General features: G+C 36.8%; 3 protein-coding genes across 3 annotated transcripts; 1 reads left to right on the forward strand and 2 right to left on the reverse strand.

Annotated features, from left to right (window-relative positions):
- Positions 1 to 546: 546 nt before the first annotated feature.
- LOC108984267 (autophagy-related protein 8C-like) lies at positions 547 to 4,423 on the forward strand. Its single transcript, XM_018956164.2, has 5 exons — positions 547 to 736; positions 1,997 to 2,052; positions 2,160 to 2,212; positions 2,927 to 3,045; positions 4,109 to 4,423. Exons 1-5 carry the CDS (start codon positions 700 to 702, stop codon positions 4,201 to 4,203), a joined length of 360 nt encoding a protein of 119 aa, XP_018811709.1. The 5' UTR covers positions 547 to 699; the 3' UTR covers positions 4,204 to 4,423.
- A 1,606-nt stretch (positions 4,424 to 6,029) lies between these two features.
- Positions 6,030 to 8,998, reverse strand: LOC108984259 (transcription factor MYB120). The gene is made up of 3 exons (XM_018956156.2): positions 8,606 to 8,998; positions 7,299 to 8,160; positions 6,030 to 6,321 (listed from the first exon to the last, which is right to left on the reverse strand). The coding sequence occupies exons 1-3, from the start codon at positions 8,975 to 8,977 to the stop codon at positions 6,050 to 6,052; spliced, it is 1,506 nt and encodes a 501-aa protein (XP_018811701.1). The 5' UTR covers positions 8,978 to 8,998; the 3' UTR covers positions 6,030 to 6,049.
- Positions 8,999 to 13,193: 4,195 nt separating this feature from the next.
- Positions 13,194 to 19,340, reverse strand: LOC108984282. Its single transcript, XM_018956188.2, has 10 exons — positions 18,751 to 19,340; positions 18,221 to 18,266; positions 18,030 to 18,102; positions 17,883 to 17,928; positions 17,686 to 17,784; positions 16,062 to 16,130; positions 15,637 to 15,967; positions 15,273 to 15,418; positions 14,706 to 15,170; positions 13,194 to 14,630 (listed from the first exon to the last, which is right to left on the reverse strand). Exons 1-10 carry the CDS (start codon positions 19,186 to 19,188, stop codon positions 13,764 to 13,766), a joined length of 2,580 nt encoding a protein of 859 aa, XP_018811733.1. The 5' UTR covers positions 19,189 to 19,340; the 3' UTR covers positions 13,194 to 13,763.
- Between the last annotated feature and the right edge of the window lie 1,270 nt (positions 19,341 to 20,610).

Raw genomic sequence — 20,610 nt, forward strand, 5'->3', positions numbered from 1 at the left:
AATAAAAAAAATATTTGATTAAACTCATTTAAAATTCTATCTAAATTTTTTAATTCCAAACTAAATAGTATTTTTGTTTGGAGTGAGAAATTAATATTTTAATATTTAGTGAATCAATTGTGGTTCTCCATATTTGACCAATCACTGTAGCAAGAGTCTAAATTATTTTAGATTTACCCAATTTAATATGGAATGGTTTTTATATCAATTATACAAATTTTAACCCACTTCCACATTTGGCCAAGCTAATGAGGATGTAATGCGTGCATTATTGAATATCAGTTGCCAAATAGTAATTAATAATTAATAGAAGATCGTCTATCGGTGAAAACTCGTTTGTTTTTAAAAACATCTTATCTCATCTAATTATTATAATTTTTTTAACTTTTAATATAAAATAAAATAAATAATTTAATTTTTTTAAATTTTAAAATAAAAATAATATTAAAAAATATATTTTAATAATACTTTATTAAATCTTCTAATTTTAATTTTAATTTATCCCGACTCATCTCATGTGAAAAACAAACGAGCCGAAAAATCCAATTCATCGTCCAAATCCGGACGCCACACATTCCTTTCTTTTTGCATACGTTGCCCATACCCTAACTCATTTCTCCACTTCAGTCTTCATTTTTGTGATTAACTAGTGTCATCAAAGCAGTAGCACAGAGAGAGAGAGAGAGAGAGTTCCAAGCCATGGCTAAAAGCTCCTTCAAGCTCGAACATCCCCTCGGTTCTCTCCCGCTCCCCCCCTCTCTCTGTGTGTTCGTGTGTTTGTGTTTTGACTGGTTTTTAATACAATTGTAGTTGATCTTTTGAAACTCCGAGTTTTACGATCTGGGTTTTTAATTTGATTAAGGTCATATTGCTTATGGGTGGAAATACGTACTATATTGTAATATCTATAATAATTCCCAATTTGCTTATTGTTTTTGCGTCTATTCGAAACGCGTTTTATTTTCCCCCTTCTTGTGTGTGTACATAGTTAAACATGATCTGTGTTTTTGGTAGTTGGTACTTTGAAATTGTAATTTAGAAGAAGTGCCTGTTTTATCATCTGAATCGTTAATTAATGGAACTCGTGGATCATAGCTATCTATACTTGTGGGACCATATATTGGTGTTGTTTGATTAAAAGATGGTTTGTGCTAACATGGATGAATAGGTTGAAGTATATATTTGCTTTGATCTGGTATTAGTTCCATCATCCATGATTGCCTTTCTCACGCGATTTTCTAAAAATTTAATTTTGTAGCAAAGTTTGTTGTTTTTAATTCTTGTCCTTTCTCCGTTTGATCTTATAACAGATTGCGATGTTGGGGATTGGTGGGTTTGATTGGTGATCTGTCATTGTTTTAATAGAGAACGCTTACATACCCGCTATATAGATGTGTTGAGAAATTTTCAAAATTGGAATGCCTTTCAATCTTAACTGTGGTTGTGTGAAACAATGAAAGACCTGGATAAGTTTTACAATCAGAAAAAAGATATATCAGTATATACTATGCTTTTAATGAAAAAAAAAATAGAAGTGAGGCAAAGTTTTGGGAAATTTACGTTACTTGCACTTGCCAATGAGATGAACTGCCACAATCTTTCATTTTTGCATTATGTGACACAATTAGTTCTTCCTTAAGAAATTTCCAACTTAAAAATATGTTTTGTCTGAAAAAAATGTTGCCATTGGAGTTATTGTTTTAAAAAAATGGGGAATTCAGAGAAGATATATATGAACCATAATAGTATCCTGGGAAAGAACTAAGGAGACAGATAATAAGTACGTGAAATTGCCAAATGGAAATAAATAATGTCCTTTTTCATAGCTATCCGTCATACTTTGCCACCCTCTCTGCCTCTTACATATATTAGCATGCATTTAGTAAGGGAGTGTGTAATTTTTCTGACATCTTTCTGTAGATCGGTTTTGTAAAATTCTCCACAAAGCTTACTCGTGTACATGTTAAAATGTGTTGCATTTTTGTCTGCATTCCAGAAAGGAGGCAGGCAGAATCTGCTCGAATCAGGGAGAAGTATCCTGATAGAATACCGGTATGAAGTCTGTATCTCATTTTTAAGTGTTTGCCTATCTAGCAGAACTCTTACACCTAATATTTGTCTTCAATTACTATTTTCATGGATTTTCTTGTGCTATATAGGTTATTGTGGAGAAGGCTGAACGAAGTGAGATACCCAACATTGACAAGAAGAAGTTAGTTGGCTATTATTTTTTTCCCATTAATTATTCCTAGCCTGGGTAATGCTTAGATTATGATTATTAATGTCTTCAAATAGGCTAGGACTCCTCAACCCCAAAACTCATCTTTTAGAGTTCCAACTTTAATATTTTGCTGTTTTATGTCGTTTGGTGGTTAAATATACCTTCTAATGTCTATTACTGTGCCAATTCTCTCCATTTGAGATGCTATTTTTCTTTTCTTTGTCTGTGATCAGAAATTATACTCAGGCTTGCACTGTTGAGGCCGTCTAGTTCATTTACATTTGTAGGAAATGAGCCTATAGTAACACGAGATATTCTTGTCTCTGAATTATTTGACTGTAAGCTAGTTGGCATGCTTGGTGCTATTACTAGTAAAGGTCATCCAGTAAATGTTCATAAGTTGAAGAGAGCTCACTTATCACTGAGAAGAGAGACATATCTATGAAGTAGATCGAGTTCAATTGTTGTCTTGTTCTATTGTCAGTAGGTGTGCTATATAACTTGAGGGTGTCTAAATAAATATTTAGGTTATGCTCTCAAGCAAATTCCTGTGTGATGGTTACTATACTTGATATTTGACCATAAACTACGGTGGTTGTATAAGTCTATCCTATGTAAAATGCAATGTTACAAGTAGGCTTAAAGAAATATCATGTAGTTTTTACATTGTAGAAGGTGAGTCTAGCTTGTCTCTGATGAATGCAGATATCTGGTTCCTGCTGATCTGACTGTTGGGCAGTTTGTATATGTGGTCCGGAAAAGGATTAAGCTTAGTGCTGAGAAGGCCATATTTATCTTTGTCAAGAATATCTTGCCACCAACTGGTGAGAATCCTTCTTTTTTTTTTTTTAGTGAGATCTACTAGTACTAGATGTGTTCTTGAAATACAGCAATTGTACTTTTCATTTTAGATTTGTCTATCTCCAGTCAGTCACATCAGCTGACATCGTGCATTTTAAGTGGCTGAGGATGGCAAATCTACTAATAGAAAGTAACTTAAAATTAAGGGTGTTAAATCGTGTTAACGGGTCGTGTCAAGATATGTACATTACACTTAATGGGTCAACACGAACACGACCCCTTTAAGAATTTCGTGTCAAAATTCCAAACCCGAACACGACACGGTAAGATAATGGGTTGACACGACACGACCCGTTATGACTCGTTACTGAATAAGAAATAAATTGACACGACGCGACACGACCCGTTCCGTTTCAACCTATTTACATTAATGAGTTGAACAGACACGATACGACACGACCCGTTTGACTTAATTGATTTTATATAAATATTTAAATATAAATAATATCTATAAAAAATAAAAAAAAACTAACTACAAGTCTAAAATTACCATCCAAACAAATATGATCCACACAATTTATAATAATATTCATTATTAAAATTACATCCCAAATATAATAAACAAAACATACAATGTAAATATATTAATGTTACAATTCTAAATATAATAAAAAATTCAAAACACAGATCTAAACAAATTTAGAACTTGAAGAAGAAAGTGGAGCGTTCTCCTTGCCCTTTAGGTCTAAGGGTATAAAGATAAATTTAATTTTCTTAACGGGTCATAACGGGTTGACCCGTTAGTGAACCCGTTAAGCAATCGTGTCTTAACGGATCAACCCGTTTTGATCCGAATTCATTAAAGCTAAACCTTAACTCACTTTTATCATGTCGTGTTCGTATTGGGTTAACGGGTCATGTTACATATTACCACCCCTACTTAAAATGCGCCATATCTATAGGCGTGACTGAGGATGGCAAATCTACTAATCTAGTCTTAAGAACGACATTTCTCCTTTAAAATTAGCGTGAAGAGCTTCTGTACTAACTTAGTTTGCATGTATTTATGTTTTGTTTTTATTGCAGCTGCCATGATGTCTGCTATTTACGAGGAAAACAAAGATGAGGATGGGTTTCTTTACATGACTTACAGTGGGGAGAACACTTTTGGAACATTCTGAGTGTTGTCTAGCTGAATTATATGTGAATTATATTTTAAGAAGCAGATCAAGTTTATGTATATTCTTTGCTGTCAGCTCTAATTGGTGCATTCCAACTTGAGGATTTCTCTTAAAAACTTGCTCGGACTCTATGGATATACTGTGTAGTAAATGTTATATAGTTAACCCTCGGAATATTTTGATGAATGCTACGGTAAATAGTTTCTAGAAGTACGCATTACATCTGATGTCTCCTTTGGATGTGGATTGCTGCGTGTCTGAACTTCTGTTTCCAAGCCTGTCTAATCATAAATTGTTCGTTTTTAGCATTTGAAACATTGAAGACACCATTAATGCATTTTGATGTTTTGCAGTTTATGTTTTGCAGTTTATGAGTTGTGAATAGAAGTATTTTGTGGATCTTATCGAGATGGGTTTAATTTTTTAAGATTGTGATGAGTTTAATTTTTTTTATAGAAAATTTAAAAAGTAGTAGGTCTTATCAATAATTGGTTTAAGATGAATTGAGTTGGGTTTAAAGGAAGTAATTGAGCAGAATATCAAAGCAGTGATCTTGAATTCAAATCTTAACATGTGAATTCACCTATTGACATTGTTCCTCCACTTAAGTTTTTAAAGATAATTGGTGATTTAAGTGTTTAAAGGAGGTCATGATTTCAGGGTAGTTTCAATATTATGAGAAGGTAATGAGGGAGTTGTTAGCTGTATATTTAAATTGGGTCATGCTAGCAGGCCCGCCCAATATTTATCGCTCGACGTACCGCTAGTTATAAAATTTTTGTTCTTTTTATTTTGATGTTATTTTAAGTATTTTTTTAACATTTTTAATCATTAAGGAAAAAAATATATATATAATTATATTAATAGTCACTTTCTTAACCATTAAACAAAAAAAAAATTTAAATGCATGAGTGATAAGATTGAGCGGTAAGTTTGAGTGACTCCACTAACATTTTCTATTTAAATTAGTTTTGCAATCGGCAGTGACTTGCCAAATTGTTTTTCCCTTTGGTAGGAGTATCGATACATCATACAACTATGAAGCTTTTTGCAGTGGAAAACAGATGGCAGAGAGCTTGCAGTGGGCGCCTCAAATCTCGATGGTTTATTAGCACATAGGAATCCTGAAAGCAGTGTGAGAGGCTGAAAAACCCATTGGATTTGCAGCTACCAGTCTTATTTGGTTTAGTTAGCTTGGATGGGCAGCTGTACACTCACGCAGGGAATGTAGTTAATTATAGTACTACAAAGGTATATGATTTGTCTAAAAAAGTTAACTAATCCAAATTCTTTTTAGCTCTGATTTGAATAGTGAGATTAGATGATATGATTTTAGATTAAAGTTGAATAAAATATTATTTTTTTAATATTATTATTATTTTAAAATTTGAAAAAATTGAATTGTTTATTATATTTTGTGTAAAAATTTAAAAAATTTATAATAATGAAATGAAATAAGATGAAACACTTTTACTATCCAAACGGGGCCTTAATGTTCTGATGGCCTCCAAATTTGGCAAAGATTACATCCCCAGCTGAATTTAGACACTTAATACATATAATTGAGTTCCATTAACAGTGCAACAATCCTTCCGCTAACACACTAACTTTGGCTCTATATTAATAGCCATAAGATGAAGGATTCGAGGAACCATCAACCCTGCTGATAATTCATTGTTTAGATATATAGAAACGATCATTCTGCCCCTGCTTCCAAGTTCAGAATAAAGAAGGAAATAATACCTATTAAAACAAATCCCATCAAAACAAAATAAAAGGAAAGATAAAACAAGAAAACCCCATTATTTATTATAATCATTAATTAACTCATATATGCACTTGCATCTTAGCAAATTCCAGGCAAGTTGTCCCAAGAGCAGGCGTCGGGGGTTCTACTGTGGTCAGTTGTGGCACCAAGTGGAAAAAATGAAGCTATATGTTGCATGTCGATCCCAATATTATCATCTGTTACACCTGAAGATTGGCCATTGGAGATTTCCCCACTATCACTGTACCAATCTGGGACTTGCATGTTTGAAGGGATACCATTGAACAGTTTCGACAAGTCTTCATTCATGGAGTTGATCAGAACCCCTGATTCTTCCTGTGGTTTCACTCCTGTATGTATAAAAAGGAACATGTTAAGCAAGAGGCATTATTAATATTCATATGTCTCAGTAAAGTTAGTTGGTTTGAATCTATTTGATTTTTTCATATGTGGATCACATCAATTTAATAGAACCAGGTGTCTGTAGTGTCTGTAATTGAAACAGCACCATACTTGTGTTCTTCTATTAGTAACACTAGCAGTAATTACAACAACTATAATTCAGGTACGCCTAAAGTCATATGAATAATATTTGCTTATCTAACCTACCTTCATCTTCTGCAAAACTCCTAGAAACTCAAAAAGATTTGACAGAATGGGATTTTTAGGCTATCCTAATGATGATGGTGAAATGGTGAGATTGGGGGGGCATAAAGGAAATCAATATAAATGAAAGCTAGGTATAATTTCACTGAACATTTTTCCAGTATACATGGGAAAACTAGATTGTGTACCGTCCAGATTTCGTATATTTTGTCTTTTAATTTGCACCCCGAAATTACCAGTTTTTACACTTTGCACCCTAGATCACGATCTGACCATCAAGATCCTAGCAATGTCCTATATTTCATTGATCTTTTGATCTCAATCGAGGTGGTAGTTTCGGGTGCAAATTGACAATTTTGATAGTTTAGGGTACAATTTGAAAATAATAGCGAATAGTTAGGATTGCAGCATGTATTTCCCAAATTAGAGTTAAAGAATCTATAATCTAAATTCGTAACTTAGAATTGTTAGCAGACAGGAATTGCAACTGAAGCATGAAAACTGGAATTAATGTCTAAAAATATCTTAAGCTCGCACACACTGGCACAGCCCAGAGACAGAGCACGTAGAAAACAGAAACAGTGCATCAAAATTCTATAGCCTACAACAATCATACAGCATTCAACGATAACTTAAAATGCAATAATTCAATGAACTCACTAAGACATAGATTCTTATATATTATTAGTACTAGTTTAAGCAAATTAGAAAGAGAAGTCACCAGATGAGCAATGAGTAGAACTAGAACCCAGCTTGAACCCCTCGAACACACGCTTTTCTTCCAAAAAACTCTGTGTCTTCAAACCGTGGCTTGACGCTGCCAATGCCTGAGCCTCCTCCAACAAGTCCTCCAACAACCCATTGCCACTGCCCTGACTCGCAGCCGCATTAACCTTGGTATCGATGGTAATCTCCGACATCTCGGCCTGAGAAGGATGGGATGATAATTGGTTTGAAGGGAGCTCCTGTTTCACAGAATAAGCAAAGACCGGCGACACCATTTGGTCTAGTTCTAATTGCGTCCTTGGAAACTGCGGCGAACTGTGGCTAAAAGTAACTGGGAACTGAAAGGAAGCCATATCAGGCAACTGGGTCAATGCAAGCTGACCCAGAGGAGCTTTATTACTCTGTGTTGTTGACGGAATAGGCAGTGAGAACCCGGTGGAGTCACGGTAGCGCTTGAAGCGAATAGGGGTGCCTAGGATCGGAGGGGGGCGCTGGAAGGTGAACGAGGAGGAGGAGGTGGTGGTGGGGTCAAAGAGAGGGAAAGAGGTGCCGGTGGTGAAGGGCTGTGGAGAAAGGGGTTGGTGAGAAGGAGAGTGGGGTGGTGGGGTGGGGGAGAGAGTTAAAGAAGGATATTGGTGGTGGGAGTGGAAATGGAAGCTCGGACTGTTTGGGTTAGTGGGTGTGGATGGGGCTGAAGGGGTAGAGGAGGCTGGAGTGGTGGGTTGGGAATAGGATTGGGATTGGGATTGGGATGATGGCTGGATGTCAGGTGGGTAGAGAGGGAGGCCTTGCCGCTGCCGCCGCTTCACCCTGGTGTTCCAGTAGTTCTTGATTTCGTTGTCTGTTCGTCCAGGTAACTGGCAAAGAGAGAGACAGAGTCATTGTCAATGCAAAACAAACCAGGCAACGTTTTGTTTTGTAACGCATCAAAAAAACATCCAAACATATGTTCTGAGAACACAACAGGAAAAGGAAAAGCCCGGTTTTATATGGCATAGGAAATTAATTGAACTGCATGGGGTTTTGTAGGCATAATTACCAACAAATTATCTATTCATAAACTCACAACATTTGTTATCAAACCACAAGAACTAGCCCGACGTATATTTTAAAAGAGGGTTAAATTCAATGGAAATGGAAATGGAAAAGGAAAGTGCAGAACTCAAGTTATAGATAACACTGATGAGCTAAAAGATGGACAGAGAAAGAAAACCAAAAACATTGAAACAGCAGAAGCGAGAAACAAAACCCAATTAACCAAACGGCAAACATGCTAGTGCATATAGGTAAATTTGTATGTACCCTAGCAGCCATGCGAGCCCATTTGTTGCCGTACTTAGCGTGGAGCTGAAGAATGAGCCTCTCCTCCTCGGGGGAGAAGGCACCCTTCTTGAGATTGGGTCTGAGGTGGTTGGCCCAGCGGAGCCTGCAGCTCTTGCCGCAGCGAGCAAGCCCGGAGTTCCTCTGCACCGCATTCCAGTTCCCTTCCCCGTGCTTCCTCACGTACTCCGTGAGAATCGCGTCCTCCACCGCCGTCCAGGGTCCCTTCTTCAGCGTGACCCCTCCTCCATGACCTCCATTACCCTCGGCCCCACCTACCCCCGCGCTAGACTCCGTGGACCCAACTCCCTCGTTCTGTGCTCCGGGTGTGTTGTTGTTGCTGCCGGGTGTCATTCCTACCAACTAAGATTCCCAGCGGCCAAACACGGCTTCGTTTATAGGACACTACTTTCTTATAACTCGGTTAGTTACTCTATTATTGCTTGTAGCTGCACTGCCTCTGATTCGGGTGGGCCCTCTGGATTTTGCTTTACAAAATCTTCTCTCTTTTTTTATTATTTTTTTATTAACTACTTTTGTACAATATGGCACTAAAAACTAGATGGATATGGCACCTTTCAAAAGTGCTTTCTGGGTCTCCGAGGGCTGTCTGCACCATAAAAGAAGAAGACGAGAAGGAAAAAGGAAAACCCAGAAACGGAAATTGCAGTTCAGATTGAAGACGTAAGAATGTGAGCTCTTGGGTTTCTGGGTTCTTAGAGAGAGAGAGAGAGAGAGAGAGAGAGAGAGAGAGGCTGCAAGAGTGGTGGTATTGGTTGCAGAGTCGAGATGAGAATGGAGATGGAATTGGAGAGATTGTCTGTGACTGGGACCCACAAAGCTGAGAAGGTGGTGTGGGGGAGTGAGAGCAATTTAGAGGGAGGTTGAGAGAAAGAGAGAGAAACCTAGTATTGCGGTTCCGGGTACTTCTCCAACCTCATGGTTTTCCATTTTAGGCGCTTTTGTTTACCCATTTTGGATTTAGGTTCTATCCTTTACAGCACTTTTTTGCTGTTGTCCTATCCCATTTGCTCACAAGCAGCTGGCTGCCGAGCGGATTACAGCCTTGGTTTTTCACTTTTTCAGTTTTCACGAGTGTGGTGAAAAAAAAAAAAAAACACATCTAGCAATTGGGAAAACAGTGACAATAGATCATCAAGTTCTAGAATTTCTAAGATACCCTTATCCTCTAGAACACGCGCTTATCCAGCAATATTGGGTTTGGGGAGGGGGGGGGTTACATATGGAGTTTTGCCAGGGTGGTGGGCTCTTTGTAAGTACTTAGTAAATGCGTTTGTACTATGCCATAGACTAGAAGAGGCTTTTCAGACTTAACACATGACTGATGTTTGTTCCCTTTAAGGATGCATCTCTTTCGGCCATTTTAATTTGGTCCAAAAATTAACGAGGCTGTAAAAGACGCACAATCACAGAATGGAGCATCATATATAACATGATAATATAAACGGTCCAAATTAAATTCATATATTTTTTACCACAAATTATGCAATTTTATTGATGCTAATCTTATTCTGAAATCATGTAGCCTAGATTCAAGTTGAAGGAGTTCCTAGAAAGTAGGCTTGTCTAAATTTCTAGTAAGTAGTTATTATCTTTATCATGAGTTGATGGTGGAGACTGATCGGATTTGTAGGCAGAGAGAGAGAGAGAGAGAGAGAGAGAGAGTTGAAGTGCTGCATGCTGGCCTTAGTGTTGTTAGAAACGACTAATCAAAGATTTGAATGAAGTTAGCGAGCAGATGATTATATTTAGAAGGCCTACCCGACAATTAAGATAACAAATTAATATCAAACAAATTTTAGTTATATTTTATGTATTACCGCGTAAGTTATTAATACTAGATCACAAAAAAAACTATGTATACATACGGCGCGGGGTTTACTCTAAGCTACCAGACAGCATGCTAGCTAGCTGTGACTTGGTCAGAACTCACCATCCCATTTCATTGTCTCAAAAAAAAAACAATATTAATAATAATACAATTTTGATACTTCTTTTTTTCTTTTTTCTTTTAGATTTGGTTTGAAGGGAGACTCGTTCGATCAAGTTTTTCTTTTTTCTCTCCTTTAATTAATTATTTTTAAGCCAACTTGAGATACATTACAATATTAATTTAATATTAAGGTCTACAGTACTATCTATGGATATGTATGTATAAATCTTATATATGCTGTGTTCATCTGATCTTTTTGAATTGTTAAATGAGTTGTAAAACGTATTTAAGACAAGAAATTGAAGAAAGTCATTGATTAGGCTAGTGTTGCATGTTTTGACCCATTTATGTAAGCATTACATAGTTTCGTCCTGATTGTTAAAAAGAAACAAAAAAACAAAAAAAAACAACAACAGCAGCAACTACAAGATAGTTTCGTCGTGATGATCAACATAGATTCCATCTCATCTCAATATTCAAATATCACAAATATAAATATTTTTCAATTTCAAATTTTTAATTTTTTCATCTAATCATTACCTAATCATTACAACTTTTCTAGACTTTCAAACAAAACCTAAAAAATAATTTAATTTTTTTAAATCCGAAAATAAAAATAATATTAAAAATAATTTTATAATAATATTTTAATTTTATAATATTTGTATTCAACATTTTCTATTTCCTTTTCCAAAACCACCTCAACATCTTAATTCAAATCATTTTACTATTATTTACAGATTATCTCATCTCACTATCCAAATGAGACCTCTCAATATAAAATAAAAAATGGTTGAAAATATTTTGCACATGAAACATAACAATTAAAATAGACTCGTGCAACATAACAATTAAAATAGACTTGGTTGTTGAACTAAATTAATTTATCTTAAATTAATCATTGATGGAGATTCACTACTTCAATTTAAAAAAATTAAATTCATCTCAATCTACTTCATACATTTCAATCTAAAAAGCTAAAACTTATCTCAATCTTAAGAAGTTAAACTCATCTCAATAGATTCACAAAATATTATTATTTACAATTCAACTGATTTCAAAGTCTAAACACAGAATTAGCACCAACCAGACCGCCTAATAAGTTATGATAAGCTAGCCAGCCCTACGATCCGGTGCCTTGTTCCAACACGTTTTGCTGCTTTCAACAACGGATTGTAAGAATTCAAGGCAAATAAGAGTTTTGAGTTTTCGTTTGTCAAAAATCAGAGCCAACTAATATTGACCAGCTGACTTTACAAGGCCGCCCTTAGGTGGGAAAAAATTGGTTATTTGCACAACCAAAATGCCTGCTTCTATATGTATGTATATATATATATGTGTGTACGTTGTGGGAGATAAGAGTCGGAGCTTTGAGAACGAAGCCTGCATGGACATGGCTTTGTTCTCAAACTTTTTCAGCTGTTTCTCGGAGCCGTCCGGCCAGTCCAAACAACGATACATATGTGACGGGGATGTTTGTGTTCTTAGGAATCAGAAGAAACTTCACGGGAAAAAGCGAAGCCTTTGGATTTCATTCACCCCTCTGATCTCGCGATGAGAAGAAGGCAGCAAAGCTTTTAGCGATTGATTTGATAGTCCATGATCCGCCGGTTTGTATTATTCATGTGACTTGCTAAAGATTTCGTTGCAGATCAATGAGCCGGATGACTCTTGTAACCATGTCTATTCATTTGTGTTGTAAATCCACTTAATTAGCAGGTGTCTTTTTTTGAAATTTTGTTTGTTGTCTCGGTTGTTGTCAAATTGGTTGATCCAGTGTATTCTTTAGTTGTGATTCCTGAACAGGATGCTTGAACTTCTGTTCTGTGGTGCAGCCTAAGGGTTTGAGCTACGTACCATGATTTGACGATGCGCCTACATTTTAGGCATGTAAAGCAAAATAATAACCTGCTTTGTTTATGACCGCAGAGTAGCACCGCTCCATTTAATCGCTATGATATATATTTTTTCTCATTTTTTTTTATATTTTTTTAACATATTTAAATATTTTTAAAAAATAAAAAATAAAATCAATATATTAAAAATTACTTTCTTAGTCATTAAATAAAAATAAATAAATACACAAGCATTCAAAATGAATGGGCAAAGTGAGAGGGCGAACTAACATTTTACTTTGTTTATTCAGCACCTTGATCCTTGAATGAATTTTTTTTTTTTCCTTTTTAAATCTCATTTTTATGAGCGCTATTTACAACTAAAAATGTTGGTCCACGTAAAGATATCATAGAAGAATGCATACTGCCGTGATCAGATGTAATACATTATTTATTCTTTACAGTTAAAAAAAAATAATAAAAAAAAGCTTTACAATCTGATGTAGGAGTACAAACAGCGCGCATCAATTTATGAATTTTACTTTCGTAGACTAACCAATTATACTGCAGTTTTATGGCAATGCTGCATGTCTAATGAGTCGTCGCTGCATAAACAGAGATGCTTCTTGCTCGTACTGTGACCTTCGCCTTCACAAAATTGAGAAATCTACGACGGTCAGGGAGCTGGTAGCAACATCCTTGACTGACACGCTCATCGGCTTGGAAAGTGGAACTACCAACTTATTAGAAGTAAAAACCCCATTTCCAGGAATTTAGAGAATTATGAGAAGATAGCGTTAGAAATTTCCATTTCAGAGATTATAAATATTCATTTACATAATAATATCAGCAGTACCAACTGGAATTGCCATTGCATCATCAGCATCAACGACTAGAAGCTAAACAACTATTTCTCATCCACCGGTAACAAATGTACAAGGCATTTTACTATAGACTTTAACTTCTAAGCAATTGCTAATATTCATTTCTGCCAAAATTTTCAAATGTTGTATGTATCTCCCACATATATAACTCTTGCCACTGCCTGCCAGTAATCCTCATATAGAATATAAGCCCGAAACTAGTAGCTGAATTCTTTCCCCAAATCTGCTGGAATCATCCCATCGCAAGCAAACACATCTGACCAGACTAAATCGTTCCTCCTTTCAAGCAAGCCCAGTTAATGAGAGATCATACCCAAATCATCTGTCATATCGAACTAATGGCATTCGAACGTTCGGTACAATTTAGGTATGGGAGATTCAACAAAGTCAATATCGTCGAGACAGGAGCAAAGTAACCTCTGCTCGCTCCCCCTATTTGCATGGTTCCTCAGAAAACCTATACTCACTCAGAGTTGCAAAGCCAGGTCTGGCTGCTGGGAATCAACAAGAACACCAGTAGATGGTCTCACTGGAGACCCCGGAGACTGGAAACCAATATTCAAGTCTGGAGGAAGTGTTTCCTGTTGTTTAGGCCTTGGCTGGGTATGAGGACTGAGACCTCGCCAAGGGAACTGCAGCTGAAACTTAGACAAGTCAGCAGGTGCTAATTGAGGGAAAACTATAGGTCGGTTTCGAAGTTGGGCTTCATTGGCCACATGAGCAGGTTGTGGCACAAATGCCACGGGAAAACTGTTCCTCTCAGACTGAGATTGCATCCCTCTAGAAAGTGGAATCTCTTCCCGTGCTTGAGAAATTTGTTGACAAAATTCTCGAGTTGGGTTGTATGATGGATCTGCAGAAATAGTAGGAGTTTTGGGCAAGCTGAAATCTTCTGTTGCTTGTTTAAAGCCTCCAGCCCCAATCGACATCCATGCACGGGCAGCAGCTGCTGCAGCATTGCAAGAGTCATCTCTCCTAACAGATGGAACCGCGGGCACTCTTTCTGGGGTTTCAACTGGGGATTGATTTGAAGATTTCTGCTGCTTATTGGCCCTTTCAGCCAAAATTCTCATCAACTGAGCTGGGTCACTATAACCCCGCTCTTGTCCATGAGGAAAGTATGTTCCTCTAGGCGTGTGATTAGGAGCTGTGTCAGAAGACAGTCTACTCATCTTACTATTCAAGCCCCCGTTGCTGATTTTTCCATTAGGTAACACTCCAGTAAAAACTCCATCTGTATCAGGCTGCTTAACAGGTACAGACTGCAGAAGATTTATGTTTCTTGATACCGACTCTTTGGACCTTGTATCAGCCATTTCTGAATTACTTGAAAACTGCTTTTCAGCAATAAGCAAAGCATTAGTTTGATGGGCAGAGGGCAAAGAGTTCAATTCAAATTGCTTGCTTACCGTATTCTTAGTCTTGGTAAAATCCCTGGATTGTGGATTTTGCTTCTGGTAAATGGCATTATCAGGAGTACTGGATTTGGTTCTAGCAGAGCCAGAGAAAGATAATTTCCCTGCTGACGTATGAGCACCGGATGGATAAAACGAAGATTGTTTTCCATCTGAAATAGGCCCGCTTATAGGAAGCTCCATAGCAGAAACATGAGTCTTAGTTTTGTCATCCTTTGTCAAATCAGCATTAGACTGAAGCTTTGGAATTAAACCAGGCTCTTTCTGAGTGCAGTTCTCGAGCATTAGTACAGGAGTTTGAAGTGGCTCATATTCTCCAACCCAACCACGGCCAAATTTACACCCAGCAGGCAATGCCTGCTCAATTCTCTGGGAGGCAACTTTCCAAGCAACAGGTCCAAGAGTTGCGGCAAAACGAGCCAGGCTCCTTGCATAAGAAAATTCTGCATGAAGCCCAACCTGATTCACAAATTGCAAAATTTGAAAAAAAAAAAAACAAAAACAAAAACAAGTACAGAGGCCATCTATTCAAGAAAAAGAATTTATTTCCACATGCCGTACAGCAACCAACTGCTTAAGTTCACCCTCAAAGGTGGTAAATATTGAGTCTGATCGAACTGCTGGTTGATTGGAAATGTTATATGTTGTGCGCCTGTTATCATCATACACAAATTGCTTCCTTCCCAATTTAGAGAGTAGACCCTTACCTAAAATATTACAGAACCAAAGCAATTAGTGTGAACAGTGGCCATGAGAGAATGAAGATTAATCTTGAAAGAAAAAATATAATAAGCAGGCTATCAGTCCTTTACAGGCCTGACATAATTGTGTGATTGCAAAAGAGCTACTCTGTATTGGCTAGAAATAATTAACAACAATTTCTGAATCTAAGGGAAGAGGGAGGAAATAACCTTCTTTATGATACCTGATGATAAGTCTTCTGCCTTCTCAAAATTGGTATCAATCAGGGAATGATTAGTCTCTACAACATCAGTGTTAGAAGGCCTCTCAAAACCACCACCTTGGTTCATATTAGAACCATTCTGCCCATTTGTAATTGTGGCAAGAGTGGCACCGGTGGAGAAATCAGAGCCAATGGGCTCCTGCGAGGTCAGGCAGAAAGGCTTCTTCCCCGACTTCTTAATTAAGAAATTGGACCTTGTTTTCTGTTCAGACTTCAACTCTTTCTCAGAGCGTTCAAATTCAACCCCTAACCTCTCGAATTTCTTCCTTGCCAACTCTTGAATGGAACGAGCCTTTTAACATATAGTTGTGTCATAAAACTAACAAACAGAACAAGATAGTGAAACAACGGTGTCAAAGAGTAAGAAAGGGCCAAATGTTTTATACCTGTCTATAGTAGATGGTGTCCGGTGCATTGTATTGCATGGCATTTGAACATATTAAGAAAATGTCACACTGCATTCAAGAAACAAGCTTTACATAAAATATTTTTTTATAAGTAACTTTATAAACATAAATCTATAATAAAGCATTCTTTTACAAATCGAATGGAAGAAAATAAGATTAGCAATACTTAAAGTGTTTATTCAAGGGCAACTACAATTATAACAGACGAATGAAGTAACAACTTTAACTTAACAAAAGCAGCCATGCAGAGAACACCAAATCATTCTCTTTCTTTTGATTGCATTTTTCTTTTTAACAATTAACCAAGAATTTTATTGAAGAACTCAAAGCTATAGCTCAACGACACAGCATTTGTACAAGATAAACACCTCTTTTGGTAGCAAATAGCAAGAAATATATTCTAAAAAAACATATAGGCATTCAACCCGGATGCCTATGATCCGAATATGGAATAAAACTCACAGGAATTAAATTATTCTCCTAAAAGGATGCAATACTAAATTTTCATCAGATATATTTCACTAGAGCGTTCCCCATAGGAAAAGAAAAAAAAAATCAAACAAAATAAAGATGACTGCAGAAACAGAAAACCAGGGGCCCATTTGGTTCTGTTTTTTGAGAAAGTTTTTCAATTTTCAGAGCCACAAAAACAAAATAAGGTGCCAAAAAAACACATCTCAGAATTTTCAACTATGTCTTTCTAAATCAGGAAAAATGAAATCCTACAAGTCTGACATATGATGGGGGCTATGCGATGGCCCTCAGATCACATATCATAATTCAACTAAGGCATAACCCTACAAGCCTGTCATTTGATGTGTGCTATATGAATGACAAAGAGCAGACTTAGAATTGAGTGCAGCCTACCCTGCTCAATATGGATGGAGCCATGTGAATCAGCATGATCCTCAATGGCAGCGAGGGTGAGGGCACCCAACACAAAAATGGAGTATTTTTGCAGACTGCTACATAATTACATAGAATACTGCCAACATTTCTTGAGAAAGAAGTTCAAGATACAGACAAAAGTAGGGGGTGGCCAATGCAAAATATCTTTACCAAAACAGAGAACTCCTTTCCCCATTTTTGCCATTATATTCTATAAGAGGATATGAACCACGTCTGCATTATAAGAAGACTTTTCCCTTAAGGCCCAGATTCAAAACATTGGAATGGTTTTCCTCTTCTCTACTATCCCTCTCTCTGATACAAACACAAATAACCATAAAATGCACGCGAACTGTTTATAAATGTTTTCACCATGTAATTAACCAAAAAGAGAAGATTCTTTTCAGTTAACTTTCTATTTGGCTAATTTCTTTTTATAAAAAAAAAAGTTTTTTCAGTACGCAGCCAGCCCCATGTCCCAGTCACCGTTAACAACTTAACAAACCCTACCACTATAGTCAGTGATAATGGGTTTCCTCAAAATCATGATTTAGGCATACAAAAGGATGGGATATAAATAAATTAAGACCACCTAAACCAACTACACTCATCTCCTCCACATTCCACCTGAGCAACACGGCCACATTATTATGAGGTCCCATGTCCCCAAAGACTCGAGTAACAAAACAGGCAAAACTAAAATATTAGTACAGACCTCAAATTTTTCCAAGGTAGAATACGATCCATCTGCCAACTTCTTCCTCACGGTGGCAAAGTCCATTGGATGCTCAATCACATCGTGATAATCGGGAAGCTGGAGTCAAAAAATATAATAGCAAATAAATACCCGGTAAAAACAGTTTCAAAATCCATATTACCATTTACATATGAAGAAAAAAGAATTCCAAACACCTCATCAGGATCAACCGGTTCTGCATACACACCGTACGTGTCTTTCCTGCCAACATTCGGCTATCAACATCAGAAACTTTCTAAGCTTTGCAAATTAAGAAGGTAATCGACAATAGAGAGAAAGAAGAAAGGAATTCAGTCCCATACTTCTGAAGCTTATCAAGGATCAACTCCAGTGTCCTCTTATCAGGCACCCCGGAAGGAAGATCCGATGGCGTCCCTAACCAAAACAAAAGCCAAATTTAACAAGCCCGTACCAAATCCCAAACATCATTCGACAAAGTATCAAATCCTATAAACCCATTAATCAAAATTAAGAACTGTAGACCAAAACGAACCTGCAGAAGAATCGAGCCCTTTCAAGTCCACCTTCCTCCCCCTTTCCTATCAAAACCCGTAAGTTGTAACCCACCACAAAAACACAAATAAGTACCGCGCACCCATATTAAAAAAATACAAAAAAGCGGGATTAGGACTGCGTTTACGAGTGTGAGATAGAGACAGACCGGACAGAGACAGATAAGGTAGACAGAGCACAGTTAGAGAGAGATAAAGATATGGAAAGAGAGAGACAGAGAAAGATGTGGGTAGAGAGAGAGAGATGTGGGGGAGCGTGATCAGATTCTTGTGGGTTTTGCGTTAGTTTTTTACAGTTAAACCAACCGTTACAACCTCTCATTGCCCGACACAGAGTGGGAGAGTGTAATATTGAAGTCTGTACCAAAAAAGAAAACCCCAGCGATTTCAGCTGAGCTGTGCCCCCCACGTTCTCTCTCCGCCTCTCCCTCTCTCAGACACACACCCGCACCCCACCTTCTTCTACCCCTTTAACTCTTTACTCAGATCCTGACAATGATCCAATACATACCTCGCCATCATCTTCATCCCCATCGCCGCCATCACCATGATCATCATCTTCGTCCTGTTGGTCAGCATCTTCATCCCGACCATTGCCGATACTCCTCTTCTTCAACGGCTTCCGCTCGCACTCGTCGTCCGACGCGTACTCTGTCGAGTACAATTCACTCGCCCCCGTGTGAGACTGGTTCTGCTGAGCCAGTGGCTCGCTCCCTTGATTCAGCTTCACCACTAGCTTCAGCTTCTTCTCCCTCCTCCTCTGGTCCTCCTCCTCATCCTCGTCGTCCTCATCCAGGTAGTCATCGTAGTCGATGTTGTACCTCACATTTCGGCGACGGTGGCTCCGCCGGACGTCCGCCTCTGCCACCGCCGCCGACTCTACAGCTCGGCGCGCCAGATCTGCCTTTGATGGCCTCCCTTTCTTCTTCCTCTTCACGATCTGGCCCATATGTCTCTCTCTACGACACAGGCTCACTACTTTCTCTCACTACTTTCTCTCTCTAGCTCTCTTTCTTAGTCTCTCTCTTCTTTGGTTCCATTATTTTCGACGGTGGCTTGGATCTTTTCGAGAGGCTTCGCGAGGTCCGAACCTGTTCGAGATCGACGAACCTCAGGTTCGGGGCTCAGTTTGGGTAACAAAAACAAATAATTGATTTCTTCTGCTTTCTTCGTGTAAAACGGCGTAAGTGGAAAAATACGGCGTCTGGTGCTGCCCGTTGCCCATGCGGTGTTGCGTGTCCCTTCGCCTGCTGCCCGTTCCTGCTTACGTCTTTTCGCCTTTGTCTGTTCGTTCGATATGAGATTCTTCGACCGCACGATTTTGCGCGTTTATCTTACTCGCCGCATGTGCCTTCCCGTCCAAGAGCAGCAGGAGTAACATGCACGATATTATGTCCCATGATGGACTAACTGCTGACGTTCCTAATTGAAGTCGTCTCATAGCATTAGTATTAATCTATGTATATTTATATATAAAATCAATTTTTTTATATAATTATTTTACTATTTAAATAAAATTTTTATATTGATTAATGTATATTTGAGATAAAATAATAATAAAATATTATTATTTTATTATTATTAATTTTTTATATATATTTTATAATTAATATTTATTACATACATTTGACATTAATAATATAAATACAATAATAAAAAATATAATTTTTTATATATTATATTAAAAATATAATAAAATGAATGTGTAAGTAAATGTTTGTTGTATTGTTGAAAGAGGGAGAAAAGAAAATAATGTAGAAAGAGAGTGGGAGGAGAAATAAATAATGATTAAAATATATTTTGTAGAGTGAATAGTAGTTATACAAATTTAGATAAGTATTGTTCATAATTAGTTAAATATTTAAATATGTATAAGTCAATATAAAAAATTTTAAGATCATATTATATAAATATGATTTTGCATATATATATACATATATATATATATGCATAGACCAATAGATGCTTTTAGATTGCGTTTTGCTATTGAAATATTTTGTGAATAATAAATAATAATAATAATAATTAAATAATTAATAATTAATAATTAAATAATAAATAATAATAATTAAATAATAGATAGCAATCCTTCGATTGTCTTTGGCTAACAAATAATAATAATTAAATAATAATACCTCACTTTATTCACTAACAAATAATTTATAATATTTTTTATTTTGTATTACTATTCATTATTATTGGCATATGATTTAAAATTATCTCAATATCTAAATATAAAATTAGTCAATCGAGTTATTAGACTACAAATTCATGTTGGACAATAAAAGTATTGTGAAAATCACTTTTTCTTTTACACTTAAAATCCACTTCAACTCATAATTACAACCTTTTCAAATTTCTATACAAAATA

Source organism: Juglans regia, chromosome 2, assembly GCF_001411555.2.
Source record: "Juglans regia cultivar Chandler chromosome 2, Walnut 2.0, whole genome shotgun sequence".
Taxonomy (NCBI): domain Eukaryota; kingdom Viridiplantae; phylum Streptophyta; class Magnoliopsida; order Fagales; family Juglandaceae; genus Juglans; species Juglans regia.